The sequence below is a fragment of the Coptis chinensis genome, chromosome 4, assembly GCF_015680905.1.
Source record: "Coptis chinensis isolate HL-2020 chromosome 4, ASM1568090v1, whole genome shotgun sequence".
NCBI lineage: Eukaryota > Viridiplantae > Streptophyta > Magnoliopsida > Ranunculales > Ranunculaceae > Coptis > Coptis chinensis.
Genome location: NC_141459.1, coordinates 64,072,130 through 64,089,397, shown reverse-complemented (window position 1 = coordinate 64,089,397; position 17,268 = coordinate 64,072,130). Strand labels below are relative to the sequence as shown.

General features: G+C 36.5%; 1 protein-coding gene and 1 non-coding gene across 2 annotated transcripts; one reads left to right on the top strand and one right to left on the bottom strand.

The window, feature by feature from the left end:
* Nucleotides 1-1,434: 1,434 nt before the first annotated feature.
* LOC147504369 (uncharacterized) lies at nt 1,435-2,157 on the bottom strand. Its single transcript, XM_086605172.1, has one exon. The coding sequence runs from the start codon at nt 2,155-2,157 to the stop codon at nt 1,435-1,437; it is 723 nt and encodes a 240-aa protein (XP_086461298.1).
* A 14,729-nt stretch (nt 2,158-16,886) lies between these two features.
* On the top strand, nt 16,887-16,990 carry LOC147504368 (small nucleolar RNA R71). The gene has a single exon (XR_015194065.1). It is a non-coding gene; the product is annotated as a small nucleolar RNA R71 (small nucleolar RNA).
* The last annotated feature ends 278 nt before the right edge of the window (nt 16,991-17,268 follow it).

The following is a 17,268-nucleotide window of genomic DNA, read 5'->3' as shown; positions in this document are numbered from 1 at the left end:
CGAAATTTCCTGTTCATAAATCTACTCCTGTCATCATTCCTACTCAGAAAACCCATGCAAGCTTCAGAAGGAGTGCTTTGTTTATCTTTTCCAGCTTGTGAATGCCTAGACCCCCTTCGTCTTTCAGCTTACATACATTCTCCCACTTAAGAGTAACAAATTTTCTCTTGGTGGGATCTCCTGACCAAATGAAGTTGCGGATAGCAGCCTCTCCTTCTTTGATACTTTTCTTGGACCATTTGTACACCGCTATATTATGGATTGGCATGCTTGATAAGATCGCTTAGGCCATGATTACTCTCCCCTGAAAGGACAACATTCTGCCTTCCCACCCGGAAGCTTTCCTTTTGATTCTATCCACTAGTGATTGCGTGGATCTACTGTTCACTCTTCCCTTGAGAAGTGGCACCCCTAGATATTGCTCAGGTAGTTCTCCTTCTTTAATCTCAAATAACTCCTCCACTCTCCTTTTCTTCATAGGAGTCATGTTGCCTAGAAAAATCTTACTTTTTTCTGTGTTAAAAAATTGTCATGCTGCCTTTTGATAGGAGTGAAGGCCTAACTTCAGCTTTCGAAGGCCTTTGATGTCGCCATTTGCAAAAAGAAAGAGGTCGTCTGCAAATAACAGATGCGTATGACCAGGAGTATCACCGAGAGTCACCATGTGCTTCACACTACTTGCTTGGAACAGGTGGTTTATTCCTTTGCTTAACACATCTTCTGCTAAATCAAAAAGAGGTGGCGACAAGGGATCCCCCTGTCTCAACCCCCTTCCTGTCGAAAAGAAACCACTCGGTCCCCCATTTATCATAATCGAGATTCTTGCACTACGAAGAATTGTCCCAATCCAGTCACAATCAAAAGCTTGTGCAATATCCAGCTTAATCCCTGTGTTGCCACCCTTTCTTTTGTGATTCAGTTCATTCATCATTTATGATGCTAGACAGATGCCTGTGGAGCTGTTTCTGCCTTTGATGAAGCTTAGTTGTTCACTGCTAATCAATTTGTTTGCCATTAGTTTAATCCTTAGAGATATGATTTTTGTTATAATTTTAAACAATAAATTACTAAGACAAACAGGTCTATAATGATTTACCACTTTAGCTTGTGTTACCTTTGGTAGGAGCACCAAAAGTTAGAGTTCAAACCCTGTGGCAGTTTATTATCCTTGAAGAATGAGATAATAGCTCTACTGACCTCCCATCCCACTATATCCCAATATGTATGGAAAAATATTCCTTGGAACCCATCCGGACCTGGTGAGCTGCTGAGATCCATGTTAAACACTGCCTCTTTGACCTCTTCGAAGGAAGGAATATATGAGATTTGGTCAATGTCCTCATCTATCACAAGCTTGGGGATCAACTCTATTAGTTCAGCATTGGGGAAGACTTCTTGTGGCATGTACTTAGCTTCGAAATAAGAGACAATGTGTTACCTAATGTCATCTTGTTGCTTAAGAACAGTTCTGTCACTTTTCTGAATCTCAAGAATCAAAGCTTTGTTCAATCTCAGCTTATGAAGGGCATGAAAATATGCTATATTTCTATCTCCCTCGAAGGCATCACTAGCCCTGGATTTTTGCCTCCATTGTGATGCTTCGATATCCAGAAGATTGTTCAATTTCGACTCTTTGTTCAGCTCTCTTTCTTGAAGGTTGTTATTAAAAGGATCCTCTTCCTGTTCTTTCTGAATCAGTTCCAGTTCCTCTGCTGCTCGCTCTTTCTTATTTCTCAAATTCCCAAAAGTTTCCCAACTCCAAATTTTTAAAGTTTCCTTCAACATTTTGAGCTTTTTCATGATTTTTCTAATCGGTACATCCTCTAGTGGTTCATCCCAACTCTTCTTCACTACTGCTTTCAGGCTCTCATGCTTGATCCATTGCTTCTTGAATCTGAAAGGGATATTGTGTGGCTTAGGAATGGAGGTGAACCATCCTATTATGGGGGAGTGATCAGAAAATCTTCTTTGTAGAATCCTACTCCTCCACCCTGTTGATGCATCCAACCATTTTTTATTCACTAAAATTATATCTAGTTTCTGTAACATTCTACTATCCCCATGTCTTCTATTTGACCATGAAAAATTGAAGCCAAGATTCGCAGAGTCCAGAAGTGCATTCACATTTATGAAGCTCACAAACTCATTTACTGTCATCTGACAAGGAAGCCTGCCCCCTTTTCTTTCCGCAATGGAAGTCACCACATTGAAGTCTCCTGCCACAGCCCAAGCTTCAGTAGTTAAACCCAGCAGTGACAATTCCTCCCATAGTACTCTTCTTTAGACATATGGTGATCTGGCATGAATCAGCGAAATATGCAGTCCCCCAGTTTTAATAGTGATTTGTTAATGAGACAAGTCCACTATATTCATTGTTATTCCCTTCCTCCAAAAAATCCATAAATTCCCTGTTCTATTGGGAATATTATTATGAACAAAATCCTCTTCGAAGCCCAACCTACAAAGAAACTCTGGGGTCCTAGTAGGTAGGAGAGTTAATGGTTTTGCTAGACATAAGATGTCCAGCTTATGACTAACTATGATCTCCTTCAGGTAAGTGATTGCTTTTTCTTTCTTCACTCCCCTTATGTTCCAAAAGCATATATTCATTGATAAGATTTAGAAGCCAGTTTGGCCCTTGTGGACGGGGGTGAGAGGGTTCTGCTCCATCCACTTGGACTTGGTTGTCTTCTTTTTTTGAGTTTGCCATTCTTCCTCATGCCCATTTTTCCCCTTTTCTTATTCCTCCTCAGCCATATCCGCCCAATTGGTGGATGCCAGCAATAAGTTAGCTTCATTCAGAACTCTAAAAGTATTCTTCGGTGACTACAAAGAAGCAATGGGCTCATTCACTACCGCAACCACAATCTATAAATTCTGGCTCACCTCAGTGCACCTGATCTCACATCCCGCGTGCTCTCCTTCATTGAAGATACCATCAGCTTGTTCCTTTGATTGATCATATACGATCACTTGATTGACCGTATTTTCTGCCTCCCTAAAAGTCTTTGTCATCTTACCTATTCTGTGAATCCCAGGAGAGTGGATAGAAGTTGTAGGGACCACAATTAGTTCTTGTTCCTCTATAATGTCTATGAGGTGGGTAGTTTCTTCCAGTTCAGATGTTGAATCTTGGAAAATTTCTCCCTGTTCTTGTTCCTCAATAGGAGTCCCCTGAGAGTCCTTGGCTCTACTCACTCCAATTGTTTCTTGAGGGCCATTTTTGTTGATCTTCCTATTTCTTCTCTTTTTTTGCTGTCTTGTCAGAGGCACTGTGTCTTCTACTGCCTTACCGATGTGTTCTGTCGGTTTAACTGCAGTGTTCATGTCAGTATTTTATCATTCTCGAGTTTTTCCCCTCACCTTACATTCATCCATAAGATGCCCTACAATTCTGCAGTGTGTGCAGAATTTAGGCAATTTTCCCACTACTACCTCTTGTAGAAAAGATTTGCCTGCATCCTCCTCCACACATTTTTTTTTCAGGATGGGGCTTGCAAGATCAATTTCCACTAGAACCTGTGCAAAATAGCCATATTCTCTGCTCAAAGTATGCTTGTCCACACATATGAACTCTGCTCAAAATAGCCATATTTCCACTAGCCTTCTCTTTTAGCTCATCTCTTACGTGCGTCTGAACTCTTACCTAAACCAGGAATGATTTTTGGTATATGTGTCCTTATCTTAAGCTGCAGTTCTCTAGGAAGTGCTTGCACACGATCATTTAAACTGGTCCATCTAGTCTTGCTAGGTGGAGGGTTTTTGTTTGCTACAGACGACATTTTTGAAAAGTTTTTCAGAAACGAGAGAGATTTAGAAGGGGAAAAGATTTAAACGAGAGGGGAAAGATTTTTAAGAAATGAAATTTTGGAAAATTTTGGACAATTTTGAGTCTTTTAACGTCAGATTCTCGAGACAAAATAGAGAGGTGGAGGCAAAAAGATAGAATTAAACAGAGAATAGTATCACTTTGAGTTACTCTATTTGTTTAATTCTCATTTTGAGACGCCTCGTTTTTTTTTAGTTGGTTTTCTCATTCAAAATATATCTCTATCCATATAGAGGTTTTGCTAAGAAGATAAAGTTATACGTTAATCCGGTATCATTTTGGTTACTCCGGCCATATAACTTTCATTTTTATATCTTTTGGTTTTGAAAACTATGGAGAGATGTTTTAAGAAACTCGTACTCAAAAGCTGTGATTCTAGATGTTACTACTTTAAAACAAATCATAACAGATATTCTATGGCAACTTTCATGTCGGCTCTGTAGCGAACCCAATCTAGACAGACAGAGCTTCAGCTACGTGAGTTGGGGGATTTACTATGCAAGACATGGAATGTCCTAACCCGGGCGAATAGCTCAGTGATATAGGCGACACTTAGTAAGCAAAGCTGATCTAAAACTGCCCCTAGATTGTGTTGTTCTAGGGGTTGGTCTGTGTAAAATCCATTGCCCGTTTTAAAAAATCACTTAACTTTTGATGTATCGAGAATTTATCATTAATAGTGCAAAGAAAACAAACATTTTTGAAAAAGAAGTGTAAAATAAAGAAAAGAAAAATTGTATACTCACTCCACAGGTTCACACTTACTCCAACGACGAGTAAAAAATGTTTTAAAAAGAATATGCGAGATATACTGTGGACTAAGGCTCCGGCACTTACAACCACACCCTCCAAGTGAAGAGGTCCGGTTACCTTATTGATGTATCCCTTTAAAGCAAAAGATGGAATGCAATGGGAAAGGAATACATCGGAACAAGAGGAGTCAATCCTCGTAGATTGGATGATTAAGAAAGAGTTTTTAGCGCTCCATCTTCGTTCATGTCACTTGTTGCTTCAAAGGCTGTGTTTGTTGGTTTAGGATTAGAAATAGCTTGACTTGGGAACACACCTTTCTGGGTTTTATCTTGGGCTAACATGTTCAGAGATTGTTGCATGGATGCTAGGATTTGGGTTTGCTGTTGCATGACATATAGCATTATTTCTGTGGGCTTATATATTTAGACACTAGTTGATGGTGTAATAGGAACTATGTCTCTTTGGTTGTTGATGGGTGGGTTTTGATAGTTCTGGTTAAATTGGGATGGAACCAATGTTCGTTTCTGATTGTTATAGGTACCTTGTCCTTGTCCTTGTCTGAAGGTATTTGTTGGTTTGTTAAAACCTGGTGATGTTTGGTTTTGTGGAATGTTGGTCCATGCAAAGTTTAGATGTTGTCTCCACGGTGCATTTGGTACATTGAAAGCACATACTTCTTCGGGCTGAAATGATGACAAGTTTGTGATCAAGGAACAGGTGGCATCTATATAATTTAAGCTTAGACAGAAATTGCATGGTAAGGCATTTACGCTCATGACATGATGAGGGATTTGGTATTTTTGTTTGATTGTGAGGGCATCTATCTTTCTTGTGAGGGTTTCTATTAGGGTTTTGATTTCTGGATCTGATTTCACCTTAAAAATACCACTAGCCTTAGATGTAGTGGGTTGGGCTGTTCTGGAATTGTTTATGTCTCCCCAATGGATACACTGTTCAGCTTGGTTTTCAAGAAAGGTTAAGGCTTCGGTTGCACCTCTATCCAAAAAATTACCATTACTCATGATGTTAAGGGTTACTTTGTGTTATGGGAGAAGGTCTTTGAAGAAACATTGGACAAGAGTGGATTTTTCTAGTTTATGGTGAGGACATGAATGGAGTAGGTCAGAGAATCTATCCCATGCTTCGGAAAATGTCTCACTCGAACTCTATCTGAAGAATTGTATCTTGCTTCTTATCTCTTCTGTTTTTTTGGGTGAAAAATACTTCTTCATGAAGGAGAACACAACCTTTTCCCATGTATCGAAAGAGTTAGCCTTCTGTGAGAGAAGCCAAGTGTGACTCTTGCCAGCTACAGTGAAAAGAAAGAATCGTAGCTTAACCTGATCGTCGGTGACGCCCGGATGACGAAAGGTATTACATACTTCATGTATCCGGCGTAGATGCTCATATGGTAACTCGTGTTCTAACCCGTGGAAGATGGGTAGAAGATTGAACACGTTCGGTGGAATCCTAAAATCGCTCGTAAGCGGTGTGAGCCTTATACAAGATGGAGGCCCATCTTGCAACGGTTCGTAGAAGTTGGAGAGAGGCTTTTCAACTTGCACTACTTCATCAGCCATCTTAAGAGATAGAGGACTAGAAACAGGAGGTTGTCTAGGGTGACGAGCCCTCCGACATGAGTAATTTTTATTCTTATTAATACTAGAAGTGCCTAAACGCGGTATCATACACTTTTAGCAAGACCCCAAATCTATCCTAACATGCGCAAACGGTGCAATGTATGCTCAAGCAATCGAAATTCATTTTTACAAGTATGGAGTTTTGAAAACTTTGCTTTTGGTCTATATTTTACTATGCCCTATTTAGAGGAACAGTTGGGTACAAGACTACGATAGCTCTACTACACGTCTCAAAAGAGTAGGCAGTCACTTCACCAAGTGGAGTGCTACCAAGAATCTCACTCACGATAAATCTAGGGGAGGGGAGTGAGGAAGGTTGTTGGTGATAGGGTTATATACTAAAAACATTACTTTTGTATTAACTCTAATTCTTTATATTTTGAATGAGAATCATATGGGCAAATGTTATGCATATTATATATGTTATTAGTTATATGCATGTGTCTAATACTTTATGTTGTAGATGATATGGTGTGAACACACAGAAGATCATATCATCAATACCTTATAAAGTATAAGTAATCGTTCACAACCTAGATGGATTTGGACAAACCATTAGTACGGTTGTAGTATAATCTGGTATTAGTCTATCTTGACTATAGGATTACACTAGTACACTTTGTGTGTATTGAACAGGACCAAGTGAGGTTCTTTTTTTTAATACTGACTATATAAGAGAACAAACGCCTCTGTTATTATGGATGTTTGTCCTCCTAATTCGGATAAAATAACAGGCACTTACATGCATTGTACATTGCTTTAAGTCATCAATGAGTGAGATTCATTTGTGAATCAACAAACTCGATGGATTGGGTAATGACATTGTATGTAAGGTGTGTTATTGATTATAGAAGGAATCCGTGTCCCGCAAGAAGTCGGATTGATGATGTCCCCTTGAGAAACTCAAAAAGATTGTCATGTAAACCCTGCAGGTAGATTTATTCCGACATGACAATGAGGTTGAGTAGTACTACTCAAGGACATAAGAAGTTGATTAATGTAGTTGTCAGTAACTTAACTTAATTAACCGACATTCGATATTTTAAACACGGGGAGATCAACGAGCAAATAATATGGAGCCCATAAACGCTGACACGTAATTTGGGATTAGGGCGGTACTGCAACAATGGCCTTTAGTGGAATAAGCCATTTGTTGACGGACTTGGGCCATGTGTTCTGGGCGAACATGGGAAGCCCAAGCCCGCCAAGAGGACCAACCTTAATTTCTCCTCATGGTCCCTGTTGTAGCTTATAAATAGAATACTCTCTCTCTGGCCGAAATTCACTATTCACCTGGTTTAAAAAAAGAGGTAAGGAAAGATAGATCCAAAATTGGATCTAGCTTTGTGAGAAAGAAGGGGATTGGTAGATCGTTGTCCACACAGCATCCAATCTATTCTAAAGGAATACAACAGAAGATCAAGGGGTTGATTTCGGATTTCATAAAGTTTGGATTCTCAAAGATTACATCTAAACCGATTCTCAAAGGTATGTTTTCTATCCAAAACTGTGAACCCCATTAATTCTGCTGTTCATGGGTTTTCGCGGTTTGTAGAAATATTCGTTCTGAAAATAACGGTTCCTACAGTTGGTCCACCTGAATCTAGTAACTGATTACTCTAAATCTTCATGGCTATATTTTTGTCCTTTTCTGGAGGAGCGTGACTACTTGGTCTCTAGTTGATTGATTTTAATTTTTTTTTTTTTTTGTCTAGGGCTTCAAGAATCAAGCAACGTCCAATTTACCTACATTGGGTAATGACTTCCTAATGGTTGTTATGGCTCGGGTTCAGCCTTATACGTGAATGTAAATTGTAGTGTGGAAAGTAAATTTCAAACAATCACGTAAGCATGCTTGAACACACAAGTATCCTCTTACTTGGGCTTCGAGGAGGTTTAGAATTTACCTCTCAAGCCGTGCTTACACCCTGCTTGAGGAGAAGACAATGTCGGTTGGCGTGTGATCTGAGAATGAGGCCCAACCTTTCGAGCTTTAACATGTTTTAAGTTACAATAAAGGCCCACTTAAAAATCCCACAAGATGGTGTTTGACAATTTATACAACTTTGCCTTCAATGGCTCAAACTTAAAACTAAACTAAGATTATACTAATCTAATTAACTAGTTTTAGATTAATCACCTAGATTGACTAGAGTCAATTGGACTTAGAGTGTTGATTACCAAGTTAATCCAAAGTGGGTAAGCTACGATCCACAACTTGCCTCACACACTTGAACTTCCCAAGGCAATTAAAACTCTAATCCTTTGGTAAGTATAAAACGTACTTAAACCAAGTTTAACTCATGTTCATCATAAGAAATCAATCAAAAACCAAATTTTTTTTCTTTTTTTCGTTTTTCTTTTGATCATTACCTATTACAAACAAGTTCTACTATTTTCTCCTACTCTTTTACAAAATCTGGGCTCGGAGTACAACTGTTCATCACAAATCAACTGGACTGCAACAAAATTGGACACCTTTCACTGGAGGTGCCTGGGCAGTCGCCCGCCGACGCCGGTGAACGATAGTCGTTTTTTTTTTGTGTGTCTTTAGCTCCTTTCCAGCTTCGTTGTCCCACAACCTGATTTGTAAATAAGTGTCTCAGTATAGAGAAACAATAAAATAAAATGACGAAAAATTGAAAAAAAAAATAGAAATGGAGATATGAGAATGATGCTCCCTTCTTAGATTCTCAACTAGTCACTCTTACTCCTTCAATCCATGACGACGGCACCATTTGAAGGTTTTACATTGTAGTGAGTATACTTCAAAAAGTTGGTTTAAGACTTGAGGTTCATCCTAAATTGTTTAAAGTTTGAGTGATGGAGATGTGAAGAAGAAAGGTAAACTCTTCTAGGATTAGAATGGTTCTAAGCTAATGAAAACTTGAAAGCTTTGATTGTTGTATTGAAATGAATTGAAAACATGAAGGGAAAGATTGATTAAAACATTGAAATAAAAGCAAGCAAACAAGATTGAAGATTGAAACAAAGAACAAGTAAACAAGATTGAAGATTAAAACAAACAACAAATAAACAAATTTGATTGAAATAAAATAAAACAACAAGTAAAACATGAATTGAAAAACTAGACAAGAAATTAAACAAACCAAATGGTTTGGATCCTAAGACAATGGATGGTTTCTCTCTCCCTTGCTTTTAGCTTATATACCTACTTTTGCCTTTTACAGATTTGCCCTTCTCCATTACAAAGTAGACACCTCACACTTTCACTTTTTCTTTTGTTTTTTGTTTTCTTCATGACCAAGGTAGGTTTAGGGAGAAAGTCTTCATAATTTCAGATAAGGGCCTCCATCTCTTGTCTTTTGAATTGAGGGCTTTGACCTTTGACCTTGACTGTTGACTTTGACTAGGTGACTTTGACTTTTTCAGCACTTTTCCACAGCAGCTACTGGCCTTCATAATAAGCGTGATTAAGGCTCCTTTTGGTGCTAAGACGTAGCTTTTATGATAAGTGGTCTGAAATACTCCTTAACCTGAAAAAGGCAGTAAAAGCTATAAATTGTTTTTTCGTTAAGTGTAAGAAGGACTGTAATACAACAATATATGGGTAATAAAATGCACATTTGGGAGCTAATCATAGGCCACTGTGTATATATATCTAACTGTATATAGTTGTGTTTGGTGTGCTATCGTTTTTTTTTTCTTTTTGTATTATATATTATGTTAGAATAACTTTTTGTTGTAGATGTCCAGCCCTAATTTTGGTCACGGTTCTTAGGTAATTTCTTTCTTCATCTCTTGATACTTCAAGGACTAAGCATCATTCAGTTTGGTGGTGCTTTAAACTTGTAGCAAAAATTAGGCAACTTGTAGGTTTTATATAATTTTTATTTTCTTTTTAAACAAATGTACTTAGTGACAAAGTCTTGTTTCCTTTATCTGTTATGAAAATTGTCCAGAAATATCACATTAGCATTCGAATTAGGATTTGTTCTTATAAACTAAAGATAATACCAACGCAATAGTTTTTATATCTTCTCATGAGCATTCATGCACTGAGTGTCATTGATTGTACATAGTAAAAAGTTTCTGGAACCTATGGTTATTCTACTTAAATTATCAATCCTGTGAGAATCTAACTAAAAAGCCTCGATGTGTGTGATATATGAGTAATGACGAGAGGGGTAGTTTTTCCGAATAGAGAAAATCATGTGTCTACGTACTTGATCACCATCTAAATCCTAAGTGAAAATTTAGGCCTTCTTTGGATCGACATAGCCAAATATTCACACCTGTTACAAACTTTACCGCTACTCGCCCCACTGAACCTTTCATCAAACCTTTCACTTTCACCAACAATTCCTTACCCATCTATTAACCCAAATAAAATAAACCCACCTAAATGATGAGTATGAGAAATAGAATGAAAAGTGGAAAAATAAAGAGAAAGACTTGCCCCAAATCAAAATTAGTTACTTGCTTCAAGAAGAAAAAAAAAATAGAAATGTGTTTCCAAAAATCCAAAAGCTTAAAAGTGCTAAGTATGGAATCTCATGTAGAATTTTTTTTTTTTTTGCTAGGTAAGATTGAATTGCATTAAAATGAAAAAAGGTACAAAGGGTATAGGGTAGGGCAACATGATGCACCTCCCAATTTCAGACCAAAAAAGAAGCAGGAAAAGAAAACAAGGATTTTTCTAGTGTATATGATAATGATAGATTTACGTTAAACTAACTATCTATGCGTAAACACAAATAATCAATTAAATAAATAAGTGCTTAATCAATATTCCTACTCTCAATTCATTATGCAATATATAAATAAGAGTATGGATTCGTTCCACTTTTAAACTACCAAGACTCAAAAGAATTCAACTAATCAAACACAAAGAAGCAATGGTGAGAGTAATGTATGATGTGAAATTTCTATTCTACAATTATACTATGGATTCAAATACATAAAAATTAACTAAACTAATAAAAATAGGGTTTTGATGGAAGAGAAAGTTATAGAGAAGAGTAATCAATCCACCTAATAACTAGTTTCATGCAAGAATCGAATTATTCATTGAAAACATATCATATTTAGGTTTTCACGCAACGATTCAACCTAAAGCCTCAACCTTTATCTTCCCTAGCAACAACCTACATCTCTATAGTCATTATTACTAGCATGTAGGATTATTACAACCAAGTCTTTCGACTTAATTACAACAATCCCTAGTTTAATTTATAATATGCTTATTTTGGAAGTCATACAATAAACTAAACTCATTGAAATACATACACATGAAATAATTATACTAAGCAATCTATTCCTCATTAGGTTTCATAATCACTCCCTTTAATGGGGGGATTAGTCTAATATCATTATACTATCATTTCTAAAACAAGAGCAATAAGAACAAGTCATGATTGAATAAGTGATTTTACTTATAAATCTAAATGAACAATAAGATAATATTCAAAATGACTTAAAACTGAAATTAAAACTAATGTAGAACTAAGATTATGAATAACTAATTATAAATTTAAGACAAACTAAATCTATGAATTCAATATTGAATTAGAAATTAAAACTTGAAATATAAACTAAGTATTTTGTTCTAAAACTCAAATCTTGTTCTGACAACTAATTAGATTAATCTATAAAAACTAATTTAATGTAGTAAAACTAAGTATTTTCATCATTCACTAATTAAAAACTAACTAAAAACAAATTAACTAAGTAAAAACCAAGTTTAAAACAAATTTTCTGATCTAGAACTAGGTAACTTAAGAGCTAAGTTTTTGTCTCTTGATATAGAAGAGACAAGAATCCACAAATTCGTGCATGGGCTTGGAGCCATGTTTTGGGCGGAAAATCGAGCCCAAAACCTAAGTACTTCAGTCCACAAAGGTCTTATCAGCTAGAAATGACTTTAAAAAGCCTTTTTCATCCACTTCTACTCTTCTGATTGGGTCAAAAATTAAACCATTAGAAAGATATTTCCGAGCCGGTCGTTTTGATATAAGGTAGGCCCAATTTCGAGGTCTGAGTCGAAAGATACGGCCTTGGGATGTTCAACTGACTTTTGTGTGCTATTTCTGCCCGCGTTGACTTTGACTTTTCAGCTTTGACCGGGCTTTAAAAAGTTTTTTTCTCCTTGAATATTGGCCTTTAATCATAGAACTTCTTAGCAACCAACCTTTTCTTCTTTATCTCGCAAAAAGGATGCATTTCTACACGTATTCGACTCCAATGCCTAAAATACATAAGAACACGATAACAGTACTAACTCTTACTTATTAATCACATAATTGGTCTAAAAGTAATTGTTAAGGGGTTAAAACTACAGTTTTAGGCTCTTATCAAACCACCGCCAAACAGTATTTTGCTTGTCCTCAAGCAAATATGAGAAATTAGAATAAGTGACCAAAAATGGAGTTCTAACTAATATCATTTCGCCGAGTGCGATTGCATTGACCATATGCAACAAGGCCTTAAACCACTAGGAATTCCCTAGTGGATGAGTTATAGCCTCGTGAGAGTTTTCTAGTGAAGGTACTCACAAACTTCTTCTATACTACAACGACTAAGAAATAAAACTGTTGTTTCCTTATTTATTCTCAAATATCTATACATCTCACTAGCAATGAATACAGAATAATCAAGTCGAAACGTAAGCTAATATATGAATAATAATCAAATCATCTTAAGATAAACAACTATATAATGAACTATGATATGAAATGCAATGGCAAGTCTATTTCTGAAACTTTTGGGTAGCGTGCCTAAGTAGGTTCTCATAAGGAATGTGTCAAAACACATAACACTCTGGTTTTTCCACTCAAGTTTGCTAACTCCAGTGTGCAGTGGGCACACGTTTCCTCACAATCTCAATGACAATCCAAGAAAGCCGAGGTCGATCACATGGATCTACCACTTACTATCACACCAACCTATTCCTAATTGAGCTAGAGGTCTTTATTAGGTGATACAGGGCATAAGTATTGGTTAAAGAAGGAAGGAAATGGATATTCAAAAGGACAAGTATGAGAAAATAGGGTCTTCATATTATATAACTAGAGAAAACATTGTTCTTTTGCTTCTACACTTTGTTTCCATCCTTAGACTTTTTATTTTGGCTTTTTGACTTCTTTTATTCTATTTTTGGAGTTTTTATTTTATTTTTATTTTATTTTTATTTTTATTTTATTTTCTTTTCTTTTCTTTGGATGGAAACTTATTTTCTTTTTCTTTTCTGAAGCAATTAACTAATTTTTGTTTACACAGGTTTTTCTCTTCTCTTTTCTTCACTCATCCTATTTTTCATACTTATCCAGATAGGTAGGCTGATTTTATTTATTTTTTTATTTTGTTTTATTGGGTAAAGGATTTGTGGTTTGAGAAAAGGCTCAGTGGGGTGACTAGCGGATAATAAATTTCATATAGGTGCGAATTTCTTGATATATCGATCCAAAGAGGGCCTAAATTCTCGCTTAAGATATGGTGTGGTGATCAAGCAAGTAGATGTGTGATTTTTCTACTCGGAATTTACTTCTCCCTTGTGTCATTACTTAGATATTTCACTCTTATGAGGCTTTTAGGCTAGATGCTCACAGGATATGTATTAAGTACTCTAACCTAGGTCTTAGAAAAATACTGCCAAGTACAATAAAAAATGATCATGTAAGATGTTCATGAAAAGATGCGATGACTATTACCTATATATTAATCTAAGTTTCAAAAATTAAATCCTAATTCAAGTACTACGTGAGATTTCTAGACTAATATTATCATGGAGAAGGGAACAATACCATTATCACTAAGTGCCTAGTATAAACAATATTTATGATTTTTAATTTTTTATAAAGAAATTAAAGTGCGTAATTTACATCCTAAAAGTGTCTAATATATATTTGCAAATGTTTCTATCCCACCCCCAAACAATCGAATGCTTTGTCCTCAAAGTGTCAAGAGATGAGGAAAGAATTTACCATAGAAACGTGGCAAAAATTGGCAGTACCTATAACAAAAATATTGTAAAGATGATATGATAACATGAAGCACAATTAAACTGTTACGTACTAACTAACACAAACTATACTAGAGTAAACATAATAGGCAAAGGGTGCCAAAAAGATTTGAAATGAAATACCAAAATACACCACCCCCAAACAAAATTGGAAAACTTTTTTTAAGTTTGAAAATTTTTGTTTGGCCTATACTCCTGAAAGTTGGTATTGTACAAAAAGTTGGGTCTTTTAAAGTCAAATTCCCTAGACTTAATGTGCTATATATGTATTAACATGCAGTTTCCTATATATCCATAATCTAAATAATTGTGGATTTTTCCATAAATAGTTAACATGGAATGCACCATCAAACAGAATTAAGCACCAAGATTTCCTATGGCATGGCTTAGTAGAATGGGAGTGAATTCTGATGGATCTAGAACCTAATCGAGCATAAAGTTTCTTCTTTTTCTTTGAACGAAAAGGTGCCCAAGTGAATGATCATGAGAAAATGGATGGTTGTGGAAGATATGTAGGGTATAGATAAGTTTTAGATTGAAGGAATGGAAAAGTTGAGATAAGTTTTAGATTGAAGGAATGGAAAAGTTGAGTGCGTGGTTTTAGCATAAAACTTTTGGTGGCATGAGTTGGTATTAGCACACATCTGAAAATGAAGGTATCAGGTAGCTCTTTAGGTAGTTCTTGAGAGGGTGGATCATCACAGGCTCTTAGAAACTCGTCGAATTCCTCATCTAGGCTGTTCGCATGTATATAAGTATGGTATTTATCTCCATCTTTGAGGAATTCATCTATCTCGTCTATTGTGAGGTTTACTCTATCTCTTGTAATGTCGGAAGGCAGGGTGGAAATTTTTTTCGCTAGTTCAGTTATATTCAAGGAGTCAAAATTGTGATCTTTGTCTTCTTCCATAAGAGGGGTATCTACTAGTGTGGGGACAAGATCGTTGGAAGCAGTAATGTGATATACAAAACTCTCAATAGACTTAACTTCACCTTGTACAGGAAAACCTAGTTGTTTCTGCTTTTGTCTAAACATGTTAACTTCCACATAAAGATTTCCAAAAGAAAGAGTCATTCAGTCATCCCGGCAATTGATTTGGGCATTGGTGGTTGCCAAGAAAGGACGCCCTAAGATGATGGGAATAGAATCATGAGCAGTTTCTGTGTCGAGAATAACGAAGTCAATGGGGTAGTAAAAAGCTTGAACCTTAATGAGAATGTTTTCAACTACGTCTTTAGGATACTTAATAGAACGATTGGCTAACTGCAAAGTCATTTTCGTTGGTTGAAGTTTTGTTAGGCCTAGTTGTTTATATAAATAAAAAGGGAGTAAGTTAACACTCGCCTCCAGGTCTAATAAAGCAGTTGTTATGAAGGTATCACCTAAGGTGCATTGTACAGTAGGACGACCATGGTCCTTGTACTTAACGATTCCGTTATGTTCAGATAAAGAGGGATATTGTTCAGTTAAGAATACTTTGTGGGGTATGTTGGTTTTCCTCTTCTTGGTGCACAACTCTTTTAGAAACTTAGCGTGTCCAGGTAGACTTTTTATAGCATCTAGAAAAGGTAGGTTTATAGTCAGATTTTTAAACACTTCCCTAATCTCATCAAAATTTTCATCCTTTTTAGACACAATTAGTCTTTCGGGATATGGTGGTTTATCTCTATATTTAGCATAAGGTTCCAAAGTATTATTAGTCTTTGCTTTATCTTTAGCCATTTTCCATCTAGGTGTCCATATTGGAACCTCTATAGGTGTAGGATCATCAATTTCTATGACAGTATTCGATATGGTTTTATTTACAGCTTCTGTTTGCGGGTGGTCTTTAGGCATAGTTACTTTGTTATCAACTACTCTCCCTGAACGAAGGGTAGTGACTGCTTGTAGGTTCCCTGGGGTTATATTACTATTACACTGAATACTTTTTATTTCGAAGGCGGTGTTTTTTTGACTTAGGATTAGGCACTGCTTGACCTGGAAACACGCCTGTTTGGTTATTATTTTGGTTAGGAGACATGTCAATAACCTTTTGGCACAAAGACCGCATCATTTGTTTCATCATATTAGAGTTTTGATCATGCTGATCTTTCATCAAGTTGGAGTTTTATTGCATAATTTGATTTTGTTTCTCCAACAAGGTCACTACTACTTTGTTTGTAGATGGTCAGATTGGAATTAAAGCTTGTTGATCGTTCATGTCTTGATGTTGATAGTTCTGGGTCATGGGCACTAAACCTCTATTCTGGTCACCTAAGTTTCCTTGTACTTGATGTTGAGTTAACTGGTTAAATTGTGATGGTTGTGGTGGTGGTTATGCATAGACAAGAGGACAATAGAAGTCGGAATGCTCAAGACTAAAATAGACATTACAATGAGTAGAGTTAATCTCCATAACTGGAGTGGATTGTTGTTGAATAGAGAGGGCATCTACCTTTTTAGTGAGGGCATCAATAATAGTTTTAAGCTCAGGATCAATTTTAACCTCAAAAGAAAAAGGAGTGGAACGGGAAGATTCGTTACCTCCCCAATTATTGTTCTTCTTAGATTGATCTTCTAAGAATTTATAAGCCTCCAAGGCTCCTTTACTAAGAAAACTACCCCCAGTCATGATATCTAGAACCTCCTTATGATGATGTAAAAGCCCCTTGAAGAAGGCACGAACAAAGCGTGTCTTTCGCAAGATTATGATGCGGGCATTCAATGAGAAGACCAGTGAAACGATTCCAAGCCTCTGAAAAGGATTCATGAGGATTCTGGTAGAAGAAATGAATCTTTTGAAGCATTTCATCTGTCTTCAGGGGTGGGTAAAACTGTTCCATGAACAATTCAACAAGAGTAGCCCATGAGTCCATAGAGTTTGGTGTTTGGGCAGTTAACCAAGACGCCGCCTTGTCAGCTAGGGTGAATGGAAACACCCTAAGTTTAACTTGATCTGGACTTACACTAGGATGATGGAATGTAGTGAGAACTTGTTCTATCCTACGCATATGCTGGTAAGGCTTCTCGTGATCTAAACCATGGAAAAACGGTAACAAGTTAAATATATTCGGGGGAATTCGAA